This window comes from Pseudophryne corroboree, chromosome 1 (genome assembly GCF_028390025.1).
Source record: "Pseudophryne corroboree isolate aPseCor3 chromosome 1, aPseCor3.hap2, whole genome shotgun sequence".
In the NCBI taxonomy this organism is placed as follows: Eukaryota; Metazoa; Chordata; class Amphibia; order Anura; family Myobatrachidae; genus Pseudophryne; species Pseudophryne corroboree.
The window spans coordinates 1245223482-1245246462 of NC_086444.1; the positions used below are offsets into that span (position 1 = coordinate 1245223482).

A 22981-nucleotide genomic window follows, 5' to 3' on the forward strand; every position below is an offset into this window, starting at 1 on the left:
TGGTAACACCTTGGGTGTTCCAGTCAGTGTATGTGTTCCCTCCTCTGCCTCTCTTACCCAAGGTACTGAGAATTATAAGAGAGACCAAGAAGGCCCCGACAGAGGAATTTCAACTAGGTCGTTTCCTACATTTCCTGCAAACAGGACTGTCCATGGGCCTAAAGTTAGGGTCCATTAAGGTTCAAATTTCGGCCTTGTCGATTTTCTTTCAGAGAGAATTGGCTTCATTTCCTGAAGTTCAGACTTTTGTAAAAGGGGTACTGCATATACAGCCTCCCTTTGTGCCCCCAGTGGCACCTTGGGATCTCAATGTAGTTTTGGGATTCCTAAAATCACATTGGTTTGAGCCACTTGCCACGGTGGAATTAAAATATCTCACATGGAAAGTGGTAATGTTGTTGGCCCTGGCTTCTGCCAGGCGAGTATCTGAATTGGCGGCTTTATCCTATAAAAGCCCTTACCTGATATTTCATTCGGATAGGGCGGAATTGAGGACTCGTCCTCAATTTCTTCCTAAGGTGGTTTCAGCGTTTCACCTAAACCAACCTATTGTGGTGCCTGCGGCTACTAGGGACTTGGAGGACTCCAAGTTGCTGGACGTAGTCAGGGCCCTGAAAATATATGTTTCCAGGACGGCTGGAGTCAGGAAATCTGACTCGCTGTTTATCCTGTATGCACCCAACAAGCTGGGTGCTCCTGCTTCTAAGCAGACTATTGCGCGTTGGATTTGTAGTACAATTCAGCTTGCACATTCTGTGGCAGGCCTGCCACAGCCAAAATCTGTAAAAGCCCATTCCACAAGGAAAGTGGGCTCATCTTGGGCGGCTGCCCGAGGGGTCTCGGCTTTACAACTTTGCCGAGCAGCTACTTGGTCAGGGGCAAACACGTTTGCTAAATTCTACAAATTTGATACCCTGGCTGAGGAGGACCTAGAGTTCTCTCATTCGGTGCTGCAGAGTCATCCGCACTCTCCCGCCCGTTTGGGAGCTTTGGTATAATCCCCATGGTCCTGACGGAGTCCCCAGCATCCACTTAGGACGTTAGAGAAAATAAGATTGTACTCACCGATAAATCTATTTCTCGTAGTCCGTAGTGGATGCTGGGCGCCCATCCCAAGTGCGGATTGTCTGCAATACTTGTACATAGTTATTGTTAACAAAATCGGGTTTTTGTTGTAGTGAGCCATCTTTTCAGAGGCTCCTCTGTTATCATACTGTTAACTGGGTTCAGATCACAAGTTGTACGGTGTGATTGGTGTGGCTGGTATGAGTCTTACCCGGGATTCAAAATCCTTCCTTATTGTGTACGCTCGTCCGGGCACAGTATCCTAACTGAGGCTTGGAGGAGGGTCATAGGGGGAGGAGCCAGTGCACACCACCTAGGTCCAAAAGCTTTTACTTTTTGTGCCCTGTCTCCTGCGGAGCCGCTATTCCCCATGGTCCTGACGGAGTCCCCAGCATCCACTACGGACTACGAGAAATAGATTTATCGGTGAGTAAAATCTTATTTTCCCTTTCCTGCAGAGAATAGGAAGAAGTGGGAAAACCCGCCGATAGTGGATGCGTCTGTATCCGGGTTATCGCGTAAGGTGGTCTTACCGGTTCCTGGGGCTTGTCTTTAAAAGGCGCGGCTGACCGCAAGATTGAGACCACTCTCAAATCTTTATACACTTCAGCTGGGGTGGCCCAGAGACCCCCTATTGCTTGTGTATGGATCACTAGGGTCATTGCAAAATGGTCAGGTGTTCTAATTGATGATTTAGATTTCTTACCTAGGGATGATGTTGTTTTACTCCTACCGCATATCCAAGATTCTGCTAACTTTATGGTTGAAGCCATCAAAGAAATTAGTCTACTCAACGCACGCACCACTGCCATGGCAGTGTCGGCACGCAGGGGCCTATGGCTACGCCAGTGGACTGTGGATGCAGATTCCAGACGGAGCATGGAAAGCCTGCCATTTAAGGGTGAGGCTCTGTTTGGAGATGAAGTGGATACGTGGATATCCAAAGCTACGGCGGGTAAGTCTACGTTCCTTCCTTCCGCAGCAGTGCCAGCTAGAAAAACTTACTTGGCCCCAACACTGCAGTCCTTTCGAACAGCAAAGTTTAAAGGCAAATCCAAGGGTTCTGCTGCAACCTTCAAAGGTAATAGAGGTAAACCCAGAAAACCCGCAGCTGCAGGTTCTCAGGATCAGGCCTCCGGGTCTGCTTCCTCCAAACCCTCAGCATGACTGTGGCGCACACTGCCTGGGAGACAGGCAGGTGGGAGCCCGGTTAGGTTATTTCAGTCACATATGGGCAACGTCTTTCCAAGATCCCTGGGTAAAAGATTTTATCACCCAGGGATACAGACTGGAGTTTCAGGAACTCCCACCTCACAGATTCTTCAAATCAGGCTTACCAGCTTCTCCGGAAGCAAGTTTGACCTTACAGGCAGCAATTCAAAAACTGGTACAGACACAAGTCATTGTTTCAGTTCCTCTTCACCTACACAACAAAGGTTATTATTCCAACTTATTTGTAATACCAAAACCGGACAGTTCGGTAAGGCCCATTTTAAATCTCGAGTCACTGAACCTGTACTTACGGGTGTTAACCGCTCTCAGAGACTCCATCTCGAAATTGATCTCAGGTCTGGAGGAAGAGGAATTCCTGGTGTCTTTGGACATCAAGGATGCATACCTTCATGTTTCAATCTGGCCGCCTCACCAGGCTTATCTATGGTTTGCATTACAGGGCTTTCACTACAAATTACAGGCCCTGCCATTTGACCTCTCCACGGCACCGAGGGTGTTCACCAAGGTAATGGCAGAAATTATGTTTCTCCTCTGCATGCAGGGAGTGAACATAACTCCGTACCTGGACGACCTGCTGCTTAAGGCGCCGTCCAGAGAGAAGCTGTTGCACAGCATTGCCCTGTCAACTCGTTTACTCCAGGATCACGGGTGGATTCTGAACCTCCCTGCCTGAACCTAGGCTGATGGTGTACAGAGAGGACTGGTAGTGTACGAGTATGGGCTGGTGTACAGCGAGGACCGGTAGTGTACGGCCATGGGCTGATGGTGTACAGCGAGGACCGGTAGTGTACGACTGAAAGGGTTAAAGCTCGTCTCTGCTTCAATGTCATAGAATTGCTTGTGTTATAGAACTTAATGTTCCAGCACATTCCTTGCTACTGTCCTTGTCTCTTATCTTTTTTATACCGTGTGAACAACCTCCCTATTTGAAATACAAACTTGCCCATATATGCATATCCTTCCACTGCGGCAGTTCCTAGCCAATCATGTTATGTTAGCCCCTTTTTGTGTTCTGTCCAATTAGTTATTGACTTGGGATATACACGCCCTAAATCCTTTCTTTTATATACTTTTGTTAAACGAACAATAAACAGTGTGAATCTTTACTGCTTGTGTTGTGCATGTTCCTTGTGGCTAAAGGTTTACACTCACAGACGTCTGAGAGGCCATCACATCGAGGGTTAAAGAATAGAGGGGCAATCCTTTCAAGTGGGGGCTCTGTCCGCGATTCAGTGATCGTCCCCGAATGGTAAGATAGAGAATTTATTGTCTGTCTTTGCCATACGGGATTGCGGTCATACACTGAAGCTGAATCCGTGTCAGTGTTCTGGGAACACGTGACCAAACATCTTTAATGTCTGGGACTTAAAGATACGTCTGAGAAGGGACCAGGGGTCCAAGCGCAATTCTCCAAAGACGTTAGTATCTGGGATACTTAAAATAGACCTGGGAGTCTATACATAACGTGACGTTAGTATCTGGGATACTTAAAATAGACCTGGGGTCTATACGTAACGTAGAGAATACCTCGATTTGATCGTCTATATATTCTTGTATGTTTGTAGTGAGATAAGTTCTTATATTTGGTCCAGACGGCTGGTAAGTTTTCGTCTGCCAGATATCTTTACTCAAACACTTTTCCTGCTTCCTGTTTAAAACGCTGTATTTTTCTGACATCTTGTACGAATGGTAAGTATCGTACACGTCAAAAGATTTCATGTTCTCACTATACAGATAATATTGTGATATTGTCAATGACTAATTAACTGGTTAGCTGATGCATGTATAGTAGAGTGTTGTAAATTTTAGATATTTTCTTTTAAAGTTGTACTGTTGATTTATATTACTGTCTGACAATGGGCTCTAGTCAGAGTAAAAAAAAAAAAAAAAAACTACATATCCCCCGCCCCTCCCTGGTGAGACATGCAAGATGTATGTCGCCCGCAACTCTACCTCAGAGTATTACTTAGTTAACCCCTGGGTGGATAATTTAGCAGGGTAGACAGAGAAAGCAGGACAGGACCCATTCCTACGGGAAGGCAGTAATTACCCTTTCTATATGGAGGATTAAAAAAAATATCAGTTCCCAACAGCACAGAAGTGAGAAACTGTAAATCTTTGAAATCCCTCTCGCCTCCCCCTTGCATTCCAATGTATCCTGCGCTCGGAGACACAGATCTCTTGGCAGCAGTAACCCTTTCACACCAGATGGGATCGCCTCCAACTCCACTGCTGGAGGGTGCGTCCACTAGCTCTATCCCTAACGCACCAGTAACCCAGAGTTTAGATAATAGTAAAACACTGTCCCAAGCCCACTATTACCCTCGATGGCTGTATATCTTATTTGCGCAAAGCTTGCAAAGGACGCAGCTATACACATATGAAGGAAGTCTTTAAAACCCGTGCTCCTTTGCCTGTGCTTTTTTGCCTGTCGCTGTAGCTTGTAAACAGAAACCTTCGGAGTCTGTTACTGAGTTTTGGAAAAGGTTTAAGGACTGCTGGACAAATGACGCTGGCTTACCTTTGCTTAACTCAGAAAGCTTACTCATTTCCACCTTCATTAACAACCTTCTACCTTCTGTCATAGTTTCTGTTAAGCAAAACGTCTAACGTCTCTTCCTGGACTTCTGATAGTACGATAGATTTAAAAAAAAAAAAAAAACATCTATATGAGAAAGAGGCTGCAGGGTGTTTTGATGTAAAGAAACCTGCACTCACTCATAACTATCAGAACTCCAGACGCTTTGACAGACAGAACCAACCCCGCAGTCAGGGAAGATTCCAAAGACCCCGCGCACTGACGGGGCCCGGAGGAGGGTATCCCAGCCTTTATTCAACTCACCCGTCATAGTAAAGATTCACCTCTGCTGCCACTTATTATAAATGGAAGTAAAATTCCCTTTTTAGTGGACAGCGGTGCAACAACCAGTGTTTTGTGTTCTGACCTATGCAGTATCCCCTCTCACCAGAAAAGATAGAAGGTCTCCGCCCCATGATACAGCAATTCTTACAACAGGGTATTCTCAGACATATTGTATCACCATACTGTACTCCTGTGAACCCTGTTGCCAAAGTTGATGGCAGTATAAGATTTGTACAGGATCTCAGAGCGATCAATCAGTTAATTGTCCCAATTGCACCAATTGTTCCAGATGTAAACTCACTCATTTCTGCAATCCCTGCAGATGCTGCGTTCTTCTCTGTAATTGATTTGAAGAATACCTTTTTCAGCATGCCTGTAGATTCACAGACACAATTACTTTTTGCCTTTTCTTTTGAGGGTAAACAACTTACCTGGTGCAGATTATTGACGCACCTGTTGTCTCCAGGCCACATTGGGGCCCTGGCAACCTCACCATGGTTCAGTCCTGCTACAGTATGCAGATGATCTGCTGCTCTGTAGTCAAACTGAGGAGGCCTGCCGAGAGGATGGTGTTTCATTACTAAACTGGCTTTGTGAATGTGGACACAAGGTGTCCAAAACAAAAATGCAATGGTGTAAAAAGCATGTTGATTACTTAGGTTTTGTGCTCACTCAGGGAGAGAGGAGGATCAGTCCACAACGCATACAGTCTGTATTGGGCCTGGTCACCCCAACTACCCAGAAGGAACTACTGTCCTTCCTGGGTATGGTAAATTACTGCAGACAGTGGATTTCTGATTGCTCCTATTATGATAACATTTTGAGACAAGCCACACTGAAGGACAAACCTAAAACTGTACAATGGTCACAAGAAATGTTAACTGCATATGAAAGTTTAAAATGTATGTTGATGAAAAGTCCGGCACTTGGCCTCCCCAATTATGTACTACCTTTCCATCTATATGCAAGGGACAATTGTAAAACCATGGCGGGGGTGCTCACACAGTTTCATGGAGGGAAGTTGCGCCCCGTGGCATTTTTTTCCCAAAGTCATGCCAGTGTCTGTGCAAGGTATGCCTGCCTGCCTCAGGGCTTTGGCAGCCTGTGCAATGGTTGCAGAAATGGCCACTACCCTCACTTTAGGCCACATCACAGTACTCCACACCACACATGATGTCCTGGCAATACTTAAAGGCTTACACACACAGCACATGTCAGCACAACGCCTTAGTGGATATGAAGTACTCCTTTTGAGTAACCCTACCCTTACCATTAAGTACACTGCTAGTTCTTCTGGCCCTGCACCCATTCTCAATGCCCTTTTAGGCTTGAAAGGTCCCGAGGATGAACCACCCGACCTACATGACTGTGCTGCTTCCATTGAAGCTGAAACTTCTCCCAGACTTGACATGTCTCCCGTTCCCATACCAGGCGCAGACATAGTTTTTGTTGACGGCTCCTGTAGTAGGCCCAATGACAATACATACCAGGCTGGCTATGCCATTGTCACCCTCCCTGACACTGTGTTGGAAACCCTGCCAATACCTTATCAGTCCGCGCAAGCTGCAGAACTCATTGCACTCACTAGAGCATGTCCCTCCCTTGACAACGTCCATCTGCTCACTCAACTTCAAGCTGCTGCGACTAATACTGATCTCTCCGACTGGACTTACCCAATTCTGCAGAAAAAATCCTAAATCAGGATTAATCTGCAAAGAGGGGAAACCCTGTATACCCCAGTCCAGTGCCCCTTTGCTCGTTGCCCATTGCCGTGGTGTTGGTCACCATAGTAAAGCCACAACACTCCTCCTACTAACCAATGATTTTTATGTTACTAATGCCAAATCACTTGTGGACCAGTATGTTAGCAGATGCATCACTTGCCTCAGGAACAACCCTAACAACCCTAATAAAGCTAAACACCAGCATCTTGAATACCCCACCACCCCTTTTACACACTTACAAATTGATTTTACCCATATCCCTGGTACAGGTAAACAAGAATATGCCCTGGTCATTGTAGATATGTTCTCCCGCTGGCCAGAAGTATTCCTAACTAAGTCAGAGGATGCCAAGACAGTAGCAAGAATCCTAACACAGAAAATCATCCCTAGATGGGGGTGCCCCCTGCAAATAAATAGTGATAAAGGCTCAGCCTTTACAGCCAAAATCACACAGGCCTTAGTAAAAGCTCTGCAGGTGGAGTGGAAGTTTCACATCCCGTACCACCTGCAGAGTTCAGGGGTCGTAGGAAGAATGAATAGGACCCTCAAAGACAAACTAAGGAAGGCCACAGGAGGTACCTTCCACAAATGGAAGCAGGTCCTTCCCATTGTCCTAGCAGAAATCAGAATGACCCCACAGAAAACTCTAGGATACTCACCCTTTGAAATACTAATGGGTAGACCCTTTCCTACACCCTGGGCTAAGAAACCACTAGTAATACAGGAAGGAGATCCAGAACTCATAAGGGAAGAGTATGTCAGGTCCCTGATAACAAAACTGAATGAAATTGAACATGAGGTTGTTTGTAAAAACCCTTTGAATCCACAGGAACCTACACACCCCTTTAAAGTCGGAGACAGAGTCGTGGTGAAGGTGCTCCCCAGGAACAAGAGCCCAGGAGACTTCACCTATGGTCCAGAGACAGAGGTCGTAGCAGTTACCCGAACAGCAGTCCTGACAGAGGAAAGTCCTACCTGGATCCATGCATCCCGAGTAAAAAAGGTTCCTAGACCAGACCTAGAGAGGGAAGCAAGTGATTCCAGTGAGGTACGAACCGGGGCGGACAGCCCTGACCTCCCACCTAGCGAAGACAGAAGAACAGAAAACGATGAAGAACCTGCCCCCTATCTTTACCCTGGGGACTATCTTGATAGCCCTACTGGCCCATTTTTCCCCTCTCAATGACTGAGGTTGATATAACTCAGAATAAGGGAAACTGACACTATGGTATAACTCTTCCACCACATACAGCGCAACCTACATACTAGATTATTTCCAATTCCCCCAACTAGCTGCTGTCCAAAAGTCTGTTGACTACCAGATCCGCGCTGACACCACAGACAACCTAAGCCCCGAGGTACCCTATATTTGCGTTACAGGCCATAACTGGGGAAATGATTGCAGCTCATGGTCCGCGGCTGCCTGGAACACAGGTACCCCATGGGGCTATAAGCCCGCTGAAGCCTTAGATGAAAAGGATAAACACGGAACATCATTAACTCAACGATTAACCCTTCTTAAAATGCCCAACAATTACTGCAACTCCCGCTCAGGCTAAAAAAATTGCGCCATTGGTGTGCAGAAAGACGTAAGCTTTGCAAGAATCATATAGTATAACAATAATGATTCTAAGAGGGGATTGAAAGGGTTAAAGCTCGTCTCTGCTTCAATGTCATAGAATTGCTTGTGTTATAGAACTTAATGTTCCAGCACATTCCTTGCTACTGTCCTTGTCTCTTATCTTTTTTATACCGTGTGAACAACCTCCCTATTTGAAATACAAACTTGCCCATATATGCATATCCTTCCACTGCGGCAGTTCCTAGCCAATCATGTTATGTTAGCCCCTTTTTGTGTTCTGTCCAATTAGTTATTGACTTGGGATATACACGCCCTAAATCCTTTCTTTTATATACTTTTGTTAAACGAACAATAAACAGTGTGAATCTTTACTGCTTGTGTTGTGCATGTTCCTTGTGGCTAAAGGTTTACACTCACAGACGTCTGAGAGGCCATCACATCGAGGGTTAAAGAATAGAGGGGCAATCCTTTCAACGACCATGGGCTGATGGTGTACAGCGAGGACCGGTAGTGTACGGCATTGGGCTGATGGTGTACAGCGAGGACCGGTAGTGTACGTACAGCGAGGACCGGTAGTGTACGGCCATGGGCTGATGGTGTACAGCGAGGACCGGTAGTGTACGGCCATGGGCTGATGGTGTACAGGAGGACCGTTAGTGTACAGCCATGGGCTGATGGTCGGCACTGTACAGCTGGGTGGTCTTCAGTATGCCGAATGTCGGGATCCCGGCGCACATTACACCGGCGCCGGAATCCCGACACACCGACAGCTATTCTCCCTCGTGGGGGTCCACGACCCCCCTGGAGGGAGAATAAACAAGCGCCACCGTGCCCGCAGCGAGCCCGCAAGGGGCTCCTTAGCACTCGCCACCCTGTCGGTATGCCGGCGGTCGGGCTCCCGTTGCCGGTATGCTGGTCGCTGGGAGCCGGCAAACCGTACTACACCCGTACAGCTACGTCGGAGCCCTCAGCAGAGACCCCACTGGCCAGGCGCCCTGCACCACCTGACAGACTGTCAGTGACACAATTCCCCACCAGCAGCTACATAAACTCCCACACACTCCCGCCCACACCCACTCTCAGCCAATCCCCTCTCACTTCCGCCGGAAATAAACCTATATCTCCTGCCGTCAGCAGATGGAACTGCCACTCACATGACGTCACAGGGACTACTCTTACTGGTCAGGCAACTGTCACTCAAAGGCTGGGACCGCCCTTCTCCCGCCCGATACTGATGTAACTTCCGAGTTGTTGTGATCAGTCAGCAAATCAGCGCGCTTCCCTGCCGGTGTGCCTCGCTGATTGGATGTAGGTGCTGTGTGGGCGGGGCCTGGACTGTTGCTATGCTAGCTGCCGCCGGGTGGAATAAGATGGCGGCCTCGGAGCCGGGGTCCCGGGCTGGGGAGATGCGCCAGGCCCGGCTACTGTGAGAGCATGGAGGGGGCCGGCAGCAGCGCTGGCCTGTGGGAGCGGAGGAAGAGCCCGGGACACCCGGTCAGTATCACCAGTGACCCCAAGAGCTGACACTCTACCCTGCCTTTCCCCTGGAGCTGACACTCTGCCCTGCCTGCCCCCAGGAGCTGACACTCTGCCCTGCCTGCCCCCAGGAGCTGACACTCTACCCTGACCTGCCTGCCCCCAGGAGCTGACACTCTACCCTGCCTACCCCCAGGAGCTGACACTCTACCCTGCCTACCCCCAGGAGCTGACACTCTACCCTGCCTTTCCCCAGGAGCTTACACTCTACCCTGCCTTTCCCCAGGAGCTGACACTCTACCCTGCCTTTCCCCAGGAGCTGACACTCTACCCTGCCTTTCCCCAGGAGCTGACACTCTACCCTGCCTTTCCCCAGGAGCTGACACTCTGCCCTGCCTTTCCCCAGGAGCTGACACTCTGCCCTGCCTTTCCCCAGGAGCTGACACTCTGCCCTGCCTGCCCCCAGGAGCTGACACTCTACCCTGCCTGCCCCCAGGAGCTGACACTCTACCCTGCCTACCCCCAGGAGCTGACACTCTACCCTGCCTACCCCCAGGAGCTGACACTCTACCCTGACCTGCCTTTCCCCAGGAGCTGACACTCTACCCTGCCTACCCCCAGGAGCTGACACTCTGCCCCCAGGAGCTGACACTCTACCCTGCACTGCCTTTCCCCAGGAGCTGACACTCTACCCTGCTACTCTGCGCTGCCTGCCCCAGGAGCTGACACTCTACCCTGCCTGCCCCCAGGAGCTGACACTCTACCCTGACCTGCCTGCCCCCAGGAGCTGACACTCTACCCTGACCTGCCTGCCCCCAGGAGCTGACACTCTACCCTGACCTGCCTGCCCCCAGGAGCTGACACTCTACCCTGACCTGCCTGCCCCCAGGAGCTGACACTCTACCCTGACCTGCCTGCCCCCAGGAGCTGACACTCTACCCTGACCTGCCTGCCCCCAGGAGCTGACACTCTACCCTGACCTGCCTGCCCCCAGGAGCTGACACTCTACCCTACCTGCCCCCAGGAGCTGACACTCTACCCTACCTGCCCCCAGGAGCTGACACTCTACCCTACCTGCCCCCAGGAGCTGACACTCTACCCTACCCTGCCTGCCCCCAGGAGCTGACACTCTACCCTACCCTGCCTGCCCCCAGGAGCTGACACTCTACCCTGACCTGCCTGCCCCCAGGAGCTGACACTCTACCCTGACCTGCCTGCCCCCAGGAGCTGACACTCTACCCTGACCTGCTTGCCCCCAGGAGCTGACACTCTACCCTGACCTGCCTGCCCCCAGGAGCTGACACTCTACCCTGACCTGCCTGCCCCCAGGAGCTGACACTCTACCCTGACCTGCCTGCCCCCAGGAGCTGACACTCTACCCTGACCTGCCTGCCCCCAGGAGCTGACACTCTACCCTGACCTGCCTGCCCCCAGGAGCTGACACTCTACCCTGACCTGCCTGCCTCCAGGAGCTGACACTCTACCCTGACCTGCCTGCCCCCAGGAGCTGACACTCTACCCTGACCTGCCTGCCCCCAGGAGCTGACACTCTACCCTGACCTGCCTGCCCCCAGGAGCTGACACTCTACCCTGACCTGCCTGCCCCCAGGAGCTGACACTCTACCCTGACCTGCCTGCCCCCAGGAGCTGACACTCTACCCTGACCTGCCTGCCCCCAGGAGCTGACACTCTACCCTGACCTGCCTGCCCCCAGGAGCTGACACTCTACCCTGACCTGCCTGCCCCCAGGAGCTGACACTCTACCCTACCTGCCCCCAGGAGCTGACACTCTACCCTACCTGCCCCCAGGAGCTGACACTCTACCCTACCCTGCCCGCCCCCAGGAGCTGACACTCTACCCTACCCTGCCCGCCCCCAGGAGCTGACACTCTACCCTGACCTGCCTGCCCCCAGGAGCTGACACTCTACCCTGACCTGCCTGCCCCCAGGAGCTGACACTCTACCCTACCTGCCCCCAGGAGCTGACACTCTACCCTACCTGCCCCCAGGAGCTGACACTCTACCCTACCTGCCCGCCCCCAGGAGCTGACACTCTACCCTACCCTGCCTGCCCCCAGGAGCTGACACTCTACCCTACCCTGCCTGCCCCCAGGAGCTGACACTCTACCCTACCCTGCCTGCCCCCAGGAGCTGACATTCTACCCTACCCTGCCTGCCCCCAGGAGCTGACACCCTGACCTGCCTGCCCCCAGGAGCTGACACTCTACCCTGACCTGCCTGCCCCCAGGAGCTGACACTCTACCCTGACCTGCCTGCCCCCAGGAGCTGACACTCTACCCTGACCTGCCTGCCCCCAGGAGCTGACACTCTACCCTGACCTGCCTGCCCCCAGGAGCTGACACTCTACCCTGACCTGCCTGCCCCCAGGAGCTGACACTCTACCCTGACCTGCCTGCCCCCAGGAGCTGACACTCTACCCTGACCTGCCTGCCCCCAGGAGCTGACACTCTACCCTGCATCCTACCCTGCCTACCCCCATGAGCTGACAATCTACACTGCCTGCCCCTGGGATCTGGCACTCTACACTACTGCCTCCAGGAGCTGACTCTACACTGCACTCTACTGCCGCCCAGGAGATTGCACTCTATACTGCCTACCCCCGGGAGCTGACACTCTACACTGCACTCTATCTACCCTGCCTGCCCCTGGGAGCTGACACTGTACACTGCAGTCTGCACTAGTGCTTCCAGGGGCTATTAGTCTACACTAACTACCCCCGGAAGCTGGCGTTCTGCACCACCCGCTGCCCCCGGTAGCTGACACTCCACATCAGTGCACTCATTACTTTCACATTTAAAAGATCCAAAATTGGTGCTAATTATTACCTTTGTGATTCTGTGATATCTGGAACCCGGGCTTCCAGAGGACTGGAGTTGGGTACAATGCACATTGTTACCAGGAGCACACACTCCGCAGTGACCTGCAGGAGCTCCTACTCACCACTGCTCTTTCCCCCGGAGCATCCACTCCACTGAGAACGGGGTGACTTCATCACCCCAGCTGAGCCTTATTCTTCCCTGTGCCTCTGTGTTAGTGGATTTATAACACCAGTATAGTAGTGACAGGTAGCCTAGATCACCCCAGTGTGTACATGTAATGAGCATTAATCTTCCCTGTAGTCTCTATGTGTTGGGAGATAGATTACACCAGGGATAATAGTGAGTATGGTGTGAGGCACATGGCTCCTGCCAGCTCCGCTGTAGTGTGGATGAAGCTGGATTAGGTCTTTGTGTAATGTTACTTTCTGTTTACTGTACACAATCTGGGCTGGTCAGTTGGGTCCTCAGATATTTTTGTAGTTTATCTCTGGAGAACATACTGTGGATATGAGTAACCAGGACAGCTCCGTATGTGCTGGGACTTGTATGTATGACACTCGCATGCACTCAGCAGAGCACATACTACCGCCTGCAATGCCGCATGTCATGGTAAGATGCTCTGACGCAGGGGTAAGCGGCAGGGGGCTGAGATCAGGATAGGGATGCACAATAGACACTTGCTTTTCCCAAACTTTTCTCAGAGTTTGAGTCATGAACAACACAGGGTGCAAAGAGTGGGGACAGGACGTGAAGGTACACCAGCCAGGTAGCATGGGGACAGGACATGTGGGTACATCAACCAGAGAGGACTGGAGGCCAGGATGCAGGAGTTACACCAGCCAGGTAGCATGGGGACAGGACATGTGGGTACATCAACCAGAGATGACGGGAGGCCAGGATGCAGGAGGTACACCAGCCAGGGAGCATGGGGACAGGACATGTGGGTACATCAACCAGAGAGGACTGTAGGCCAGGATGCAGGAAGTCCACCAACCAGGGAGCATGGGGACAGGACATGTGGGTATATCAACCAGAGAGGACTGGAGGCCAGGATGCAGGAGGTCCACCAACCTGGGAGCATGGGGACAGGACATGTGGGTACATCAACCAGAGAGGAGGGGGGCCAGGATGCAGGAGGTCCACCAGCCAGGGAGCATGGGGACAGGACATGGGGGTACATCAACCAGAGAGGATGGGAGGCCCGGATGCAGGAGGTCCACCAGCCAGGGAGCATGGGGACAGGACATGTGGGTATATCAACCAGAGAGGACTGGAGGCCAGGATGCAGGAGGTCCACCAACCAGGGAGCATGGGGACAGGACATGTGGGTACATCAACCAGAGAGGACTGGAGGCCAGGATGCAGGAGGTACACCAGCCAGGGAGCATGGGGACAGGAAGGAGGTCCACCAGCCAGGGAGCATTGGGACAGGACATGGGGGTACATCAACCAGAGAGGACGGGAGGCCAGGATGCAGGAGGTCCACCAGCCAGGGAGCATGGGGACAGGAAGGATGTCCACCAGCCAGGGAGCATGGGGACAGGACATGTGGGTACATCAACCAGAGAGGAGGGGGGGCCAGGATGCAGGAGGTCCACCAGCCAGGGAGCATGGGGACAGGAAGGAGGTCCACCAGCCAGGGAGCATGGGGACAGGACATGGGGGGTACATCAACCAGAGAGGATGGGAGGCCAGGATGCAGGAGGGCCACCAGCCAGGGAGCATGGGGACAGGACATGTGGGTACATCAACCAGAGAGGACGGGAGGCCAGGATGCAGGAGGTACACCAGCCAGGGAGCATGAGGACAGGAATGAGGTCCACCAGCCAGGGAGCATTGGGACAGGACATGGGGGGTACATCAACCAGAGAGGACGGGAGGCCAGGATGCAGGAGGTACACCAGCCAGGGAGCATGGGGACAGGACATGTGGGTATATCAACCAGAGAGGACTGGAGGCCAGGATGCAGGAGGTCCACCAACCTGGGAGCATGGGGACAGGACATGTGGGTACATCAACCAGAGAGGAGGGGGGCCAGGATGCAGGAGGTCCACCAGCCAGGGAGCATGGGGACAGGACATGGGGGTACATCAACCAGAGAGGATGGGAGGCCCGGATGCAGGAGGTACACCAGCCAGGGAGCATGGGGACAGGACATGTGGGTATATCAACCAGAGAGGACTGGAGGCCAGGATGCAGGAGGTCCACCAACCAGGGAGCATGGGGACAGGACATGTGGGTACATCAACCAGAGAGGACTGGAGGCCAGGATGCAGGAGGTACACCAGCCAGGGAGCATGGGGACAGGAAGGAGGTCCACCAGCCAGGGAGCATTGGGACAGGACATGGGGGTACATCAACCAGAGAGGACGGGAGGCCAGGATGCAGGAGGTCCACCAGCCAGGGAGCATGGGGACAGGAAGGATGTCCACCAGCCAGGGAGCATGGGGACAGGACATGTGGGTACATCAACCAGAGAGGAGGGGGGGCCAGGATGCAGGAGGTCCACCAGCCAGGGAGCATGGGGACAGGAAGGAGGTCCACCAGCCAGGGAGCATGGGGACAGGACATGGGGGGTACATCAACCAGAGAGGATGGGAGGCCAGGATGCAGGAGGGCCACCAGCCAGGGAGCATGGGGACAGGACATGTGGGTACATCAACCAGAGAGGACGGGAGGCCAGGATGCAGGAGGTACACCAGCCAGGGAGCATGAGGACAGGAATGAGGTCCACCAGCCAGGGAGCATTGGGACAGGACATGGGGGTACATCAACCAGAGAGGACGGGAGGCCAGGATGCAGGAGGTCCACCAGCCAGGGAGCATTGGGACAGGACATGGGGGTACATCAACCAGAGAGGATGGGAGGCCCGGATGCAGGAGGTACACCAGCCAGGGAGCATGGGGACAGGACATGTGGGTATATCAACCAGAGAGGACTGGAGGCCAGGATGCAGGAGGTCCACCAACCAGGGAGCATGGGGACAGGACATGTGGGTACATCAACCAGAGAGGACTGGAGGCCAGGATGCAGGAGGTACACCAGCCAGGGAGCATGGGGACAGGAAGGAGGTCCACCAGCCAGGGAGCATGGGGACAGGACATGGGGGTACATCAACCAGAGAGGATGGGAGGCCAGGATGCAGGAGGTCCACCAACCAGGGAGCATGGGGACAGGACATGTGGGTACATCAACCAGAGAGGAGGGGGGGGCCAGGATGCAGGAGGTCCACCAGCCAGGGAGCATGGGGACAGGAAGGAGGTCCACCAGCCAGGGAGCATGGGGACAGGACATGGGGGTACATCAACCAGAGAGGATGGGAGGCCAGGATGCAGGAGGGCCACCAGCCAGGGAGCATGGGGACAGGACATGTGGGTACATCAACCAGAGAGGACGTGAGGCCAGGATGCAGGAGGTACACCAGCCAGGGAGCATGAGGAGAGGACATGTGGGTACATCAACCAGTGAGGATGGGAGGCCAGGATGCATGAGGTACACCAGCCAGGGAGCATGAGATCAGGACATGTGGGTACATCAACCAGAGAGGATGGGAGGCCAGGATGCATGAGGTTCACCAGCCAGGGAGCATGAGATCAGGACATGTGGGTACATCAACCAGAGAGGATGGGAGGCCAGGATGCAGGAGGGCCACCAGCCAGGGAGCATGGGGACAGGACATGTGGGTACATCAACCAGAGAGGACGGGAGGCCAGGATGCAGGAGGTACACCAGCCAGGGAGCATGAGGAGAGGACATGTGGGTACATCAACCAGAGAGGATGGGAGGCCAGGATGCAGGAGGTACACCAGCCAGGGAGCATGAGGTCAGGACATGTGGATAAATCAACCAGTGAGGATGGGAGGCCACGATGCAGGAGGTACACCAGCCAGGAAATTGGGATGCAAGTATGAGGTGGTATACCAGCCAGGGAGGCCAAGATGAAGGGGGTATGCCACCCAGCGAGTTGGGAGGACAATTTGATCGGCCAGGAGAGTGGGAGGCTAGAATGAAGGAGGTACAGCAGTCAGAAGAGTGGGAGGGGTGTACAAGGGGGTACACCAGCCAGGGTGAGTGGAGGCTAGGATGAAGAGGGTATGCCAGCCAGTGAGGGGGAAGCCAGTATGTGGGTACATCAACCAGAGAGGACGGGAGGCCAGGATGCAGGAGTTACACCAGCCAGGGAGCATGGGACAGGACATGTGGGTACATCAACCAGAGAGGATAGGAGGCCAGGATGCAGGAGGTACACCAGACAGGGAGCATGGGGACAGGATGGAGGTCCACCAGCCAGGTAACATGGGGACAGGACATGTGGGTACATCATCCGGAGAGGACTGGAGGCCAGGATGCAGGTAGTCCACCAACCAGGGAGCATGGGGACAGGACATGTGGGTATATCAACCAGAGAGGACTGAAGGCCAGGATGCAGGAGGTCCACCAACCAGCGAGCATGGGGACAGGACATGTGGGTATATCAACCAGAGAGGAGGGGAGGCCAGGATGCAGGAGGTCCACCAACCAGCGAGCATGGGGACAGGACATGTGGGTATATCAACCAGAGAGGACTGGAGGCCAGGATGCAGGAGGTACACCAGCCAGGGAGCATGAGGACAGGAATGAGGTCCACCAGCCAGGGAGCATGGGGACAGGACATGTGGGTACATCAACCATAGAGGACTGGAGGCCAGGATGCAGGAGTTACACCAGCCAGGAAGCATGGGAACAGGACATGGGGGTACATCAACCAGAGAGGATGGGAGGCCCGGATGCAGGAGGTACACCAGCCAGGGAGCATGGGGACAGGACATGTGGGTATATCAACCAGAGAGGACTGGAGGCCAGGATGCAGGAGTTACACCAGCCAGGGAGCATGGGGACAGGACATGTGGGTATATTAACCAGAGAGGACTGGAGGCCAGGATGCAGGAGGTCCACCAACCTGGGAGCATGGGGACAGGACATGTGGATACATCAACCAGAGAGGACTGGAGGCCAGGATGCAGGAGGTACACCAGCCAGGGAGCATGGGGACAGGAAGGAGGTCCACCAGCCAGGGAGCATGGGGACAGGACATGGGGGTACATCAACCAGAGAGAAGGGGAGGCCAGTATGCAGGAGGTACACCAGCCAGGGAGCATGGGGACAGGACATGTGGGTACATCAACCAGAGAGGACTGGAGGCCAGGATGCAGGAGGTCCACCAACCAGGGAGCATGGGGACAGGACATGTGGGTACATCAACCAGAGAGGAGGGGAGGCCAGGATGCAGGAGGTACACCAGCCAGGGAGCATGGGGACAGGAAGGAGGTCCACCAGCCAGGGAGCATGGGGACAGGACATGGGGGTACATCAACCAGAGAGGATTGGAGGCCAGGATGCAGGAGGTACACCAGCAAGGGAGCATGGGGACAGGATGGAGATCCACCAGCCAGGGAACATGGGGACAGGACATGTGGGTACATCAATCAGAGAGGACTGGAGGCCAGGATGCAGGAGGGCCACCAGCCTCGGAGCATGGGGACAGGACATGTGGGTACATCAACCATAGAGGACTGGGGGCCAGGATGCAGGAGTTACACCAGCCAGGAAGCATGAGAACAGGACATGGGGGTACATCAACCAGAGAGGATGGGAGGCCCGGATGCAGGAGGTACACCAGCCAGGGAGCATGGGGACAGGACATGTGGGTATATCAACCAGAGAGGACTGGAGGCCAGGATGCAGGAGTTACACCAGCCAGGGAGCATGGGGACAGGACATGTGGGTATATCAACCAGAGAGGACTGGAGGCCAGGATGCAGGAGGTCCACCAACCAGGGAGCATGGGGACAGGACATGTGGGTACATCAACCAGAGAGGAGGGGAGGCCAGGATGCAGGAGGTACACCAGCCAGGGAGCATGGGGACAGGAAGGAGGTCCACCAACCAGGGAGCATGGGGACAGGACATGGGGGTACATCAACCAGAGAGGATAGGAGGCCAGGATGCAGGAGGTACACCAGCCAGGGAGCATGGGGACAGGATGGATGTCCACCAGACAGGTAACATGGGGACAGGACATGTGGGTATCATCCAGAGAGGACGGGAGGACAGGATGCAGGAGGTCCACCAGCCAGGGAGCATAGGGACAGGACATGTGGGTACATCAACCAGAGGGGACTGGAGGCCAGGATGCAGGAGGTCCACCAGCCAGGGAGCATGGGGACAGGACATGTGGGTACATCAACCATAGAGGACTGGAGGCCAGGATGCAGTAGTTACACCAGCCAGAGAGCATGAGGACAGGGCAAGTGGGTATATCAACCAGAGAGGACTGGAGGCCAGGATGCAGGAGGTCCACCAGCCAGGGAGCATGATGACAGGACATGTGGGTACATCAACCAGAGAGGACTGGAGGCCAGGATGCAGCAGGTCCACCAGCCAGGGAGCATGGGGACAGGACATGTGGGTACATCAACCAGAGAGGACTGGAGGCCAGGATGCAGGTAGTCCACCAACCAGCGAGCATGGGGACAGGACATGTGGGTATATCAACCAGAGAGGACTGGAGGCCAGGATGCAGGAGGTCCACCAACCAGCGAGCATGGGGACAGGACATGTGGGTATATCAACCAGAGAGGACTGGAGGCCAGGATGCAGGAGGTCCACCAACCTGGGAGCATGGGGACAGGACATGTGGATACATCAACCAGAGAGGACTGGAGGCCAGGATGCAGGAGGTCCACCAACCAGGGAACATGGGTACAGGACATGTGGGTACATCAACCAGAGAGGAGGGGAGGCCAGTATGCAGGAGGTACACCAGCCAGGGAGCATGGGGACAGGAAGGAGGTCCACCAGCCAGGGAGCATGGGGACAGGACATGGGGGTACATCAACCAGAGAGGATTGGAGGCCAGGATGCAGGAGGTACACCAGCCAGGGAGCATGGGGACAGGATGGAGATCCACCAGCCAGGGAACATGGGGACAGGACATGTGGGTACATCAATCAGAGAGGACTGGAGGCCAGGATGCAGGAGGGCCACCAGCCTCGGAGCATGGGGACAGGACATGTGGGTACATCAACCATAGAGGACTGGAGGCCAGGATGCAGGAGTTACACCAGCCAGGAAGCATGGGAACAGGACATGGGGGTACATCAACCAGAGAGGATGGGAGGCCCGGATGCAGGAGGTACACCAGCCAGGGAGCATGGGGACAGGACATGTGGGTATATCAACCAGAGAGGACTGGAGGCCAGGATGCAGGAGTTACACCAGCCAGGGAGCATGGGGACAGGACATGTGGGTATATCAACCAGAGAGGACTGGAGGCCAGGATGCAGGAGGTCCACCAACCAGGGAGCATGGGGACAGGACATGTGGGTACATCAACCAGAGAGGAGGGGAGGCCAGGATGCAGGAGGTACACCAGCCAGGGAGCATGGGGACAGGAAGGAGGTCCAACAACCAGGGAGCATGGGGACAGGACATGGGGGTACATCAACCAGAGAGGATAGGAGGCCAGGATGCAGGAGGTACACCAGCCAGGGAGCATGGGGACAGGATGGATGTCCACCAGACAGGTAACATGGGGACAGGACATGTGGGTATCATCCAGAGAGGACGGGAGGCCAGGATGCAGGAGGTCCACCAGCCAGGGAGCATAGGGACAGGACATGTGGGTACATCAACCAGAGAGGACTGGAGGCCAGGATGCAGGAGGTCCACCAGCCAGGGAGCATGGGGACAGGACATGTGGGTACATCAACCATAGAGGACTGGAGGCCAGGATGCAGTAGTTACACCAGCCAGAGAGCATGAGGACAGGGCAAGTGGGTATATCAACCAGAGAGGACTGGAGGCCAGGATGCAGGAGGTCCACCAGCCAGGGAGCATGATGACAGGACATGTGGGTACATCAACCAGAGAGGACTGGAGGCCAGGATGCAGCAGGTCCACCAGCCAGGGAGCATGGGGACAGGACATGTGGGTACATCAACCAGAGAGGACTGGAGGCCAGGATGCAGGTAGTCCACCAACCAGCGAGCATGGGGACAGGACATGTGGGTATATCAACCAGAGAGGACTGGAGGCCAGGATGCAGGAGGTCCACCAACCAGGGAGCATGGGGAAAGGACATGTGGGTACATCAACCAGAGAGGAGGGGAGGCCAGGATGCAGGAGGTACACCAGCCAGGGAGCATGGGGACAGGAAGGAGGTCCACCAGCCAGGGAGCATGGGGACAGGACATGGGGGTACATCAACCAGAGAGGATAGGAGGCCAGGATGCAGGAGGTACACCAGCCAGGGAGCATAGGGACAGGATGGAGGTCCACCAGCCAGGTAACATGGCGACAGGACATGTGGGTACATCATCCAGAGAGGACGGGAGGCCAGGATGCAGGAGGTCCACCAGCCAGGGAGCATGGGGACAGGACATGTGGGTACATCAACCAGAGAGGACTGGAGGCCAGGATGCAGGAGGTCCACCAGCCAGGGAGCATGGGGACAGGACATGTGGGTACATCAACCAGAGAGGACTGGAGGCCAGGATGCAGGAGGGCCACCAGCCAGGGAGCATGGGGACAGGACATGTGGGTACATCAACCAGAGAGGACTGGAGGCCAGGATGCAGGAGGGCCACCAGCCAGGGAGCATGGGGACAGGACATGTGGGTACATCAACCGGAGAGGATGGGAGGCCACGATGCAGGAGGTACACCAGCCAGGGAGCATGAGGACAGGATATGTGGGTACATCAACCGGAGAGGATGGGAGGCCACGATGCAGGAGGTACACCAGTCAGGGAATTGGGATGCAAGTATGAGGTGGTATACCAGCCAGGGAGGCCAAGATGAAGGGGGTATGCCACCCAGCGAGTTTGGAGGACAATTTGATCGGCCAGGAGAGTGGGAGGCTAGAATGAAGGAGGTACAGCAGTCAGGAGAGTGGGAGGGGTGTACAAGGGGGTACACCAGCCAGGGTGAATGGAGGCTCTGATGAAGAGGGTATGCCAGCCAGTGAGGGGGAAGCCATTATGAGTGGGGTGGCAGGCAAGGCTGAGGGAGGTAAACCAGACAGGGAGCATGAGGATTGGACATGTGGGTACATCAACCAGAGAGGAGGGGAGGCCAGGATGCAGGATGTACACCAGCCAGGGAGCATGAGGACAGGACATGTGGGTACATCAACCAGAGAGGACTGGAGGCCAGGATGTAGGAGGTACACCAGCCAGGGAGCATGGGACAGGACATGTGGGTACATCAACCAGTGAGAATGGAAGGCCAGGATGCAGGAGGTACACCAGCCAGGGAGCATGAGGACAGAACATGTGGGTACATCAACCAGTGAGGATGGGAGTCCAGGATGCAGGAGGTACACCAGCCAGGGAATTGGGATGCAAGTATGAGGAGGTACACCAGCCAAGGGGGTAGGAGGCCTGCACTAGGGTGGTACACCAGCCAGGGAGGCCAAGATGAATGGGGTATGCCACCCAGCGAGTTGGGAGGACAATGTGATCGGCCAGGAGAGTGGGAGGCTAGAATGAATGAGGTACAGCAGCCAGGGAATTGGGATGCAGCTTGCGAGCGAACAACTCGGAATGACCCCCGTTATACTGGGCTGGAGTTTGCATTCTATCACCTCTTTCATCAGCTGAACATTTGCCTCACTGGTAGCCTGTATTAATTAGCCATTGTTTTCCTTTAGATGCAATCTAGTGTCAGCTGTACTGGTCAATGGGCCTAATTCAGACCTGATCGCTCGCTAGCTATTTTTTGCAGCGCTGCGATCAAATAGTCGCCGCCTATGGGGGAGTGTATTTTAGCTTTGCAAGTGTGAGATCACATGTGCAGCCGAGGGGTACAAATAAGTTTTGTGCAGTTTCTGAGTTGCCCAGAACTTATTCATCCGCTGCGATCACTTCAGCCTGTCCGGGCCCGGAATTGACACCCGTCAGACACCCGCCCTGCAAACGCTTGGACACGCCTGCCTTTTTTCCAACCACTCCCAGAAAACGGTCAGTTGTCACCCACAAACGCCCTCTTCCTGTCAATCTCCTTGCGATCGGCTGTGCGAATGGATTCTTCGTTAAATCCATCGCTCAGCAGTGATCCGCTTTTACCCGTACGACGCGCCTGCGCATTGCGGTGCATGCGCAGTTCTGATCGCAGCGCAGCGAAATAATCTAGCGTGCGATCAGGTCTGAATGACCCCC

The 22981-nt window shown here is 54.2% G+C and overlaps 1 protein-coding gene across 1 annotated transcript in view; it reads left to right on the forward strand.

The window, feature by feature from the left end:
- Positions 1-9691: 9691 nt before the first annotated feature.
- Positions 9692-22981, forward strand: part of WBP1 (WW domain binding protein 1) — a 67655-nt gene continuing 54365 nt past the window's right edge. The window contains exon 1 of the mRNA XM_063925701.1: positions 9692-9961. Within this exon, the coding sequence (XP_063781771.1) occupies positions 9902-9961 (60 nt within the window). The 5' untranslated portion in view covers positions 9692-9901. The remainder of the gene's footprint in view (positions 9962-22981) is intronic.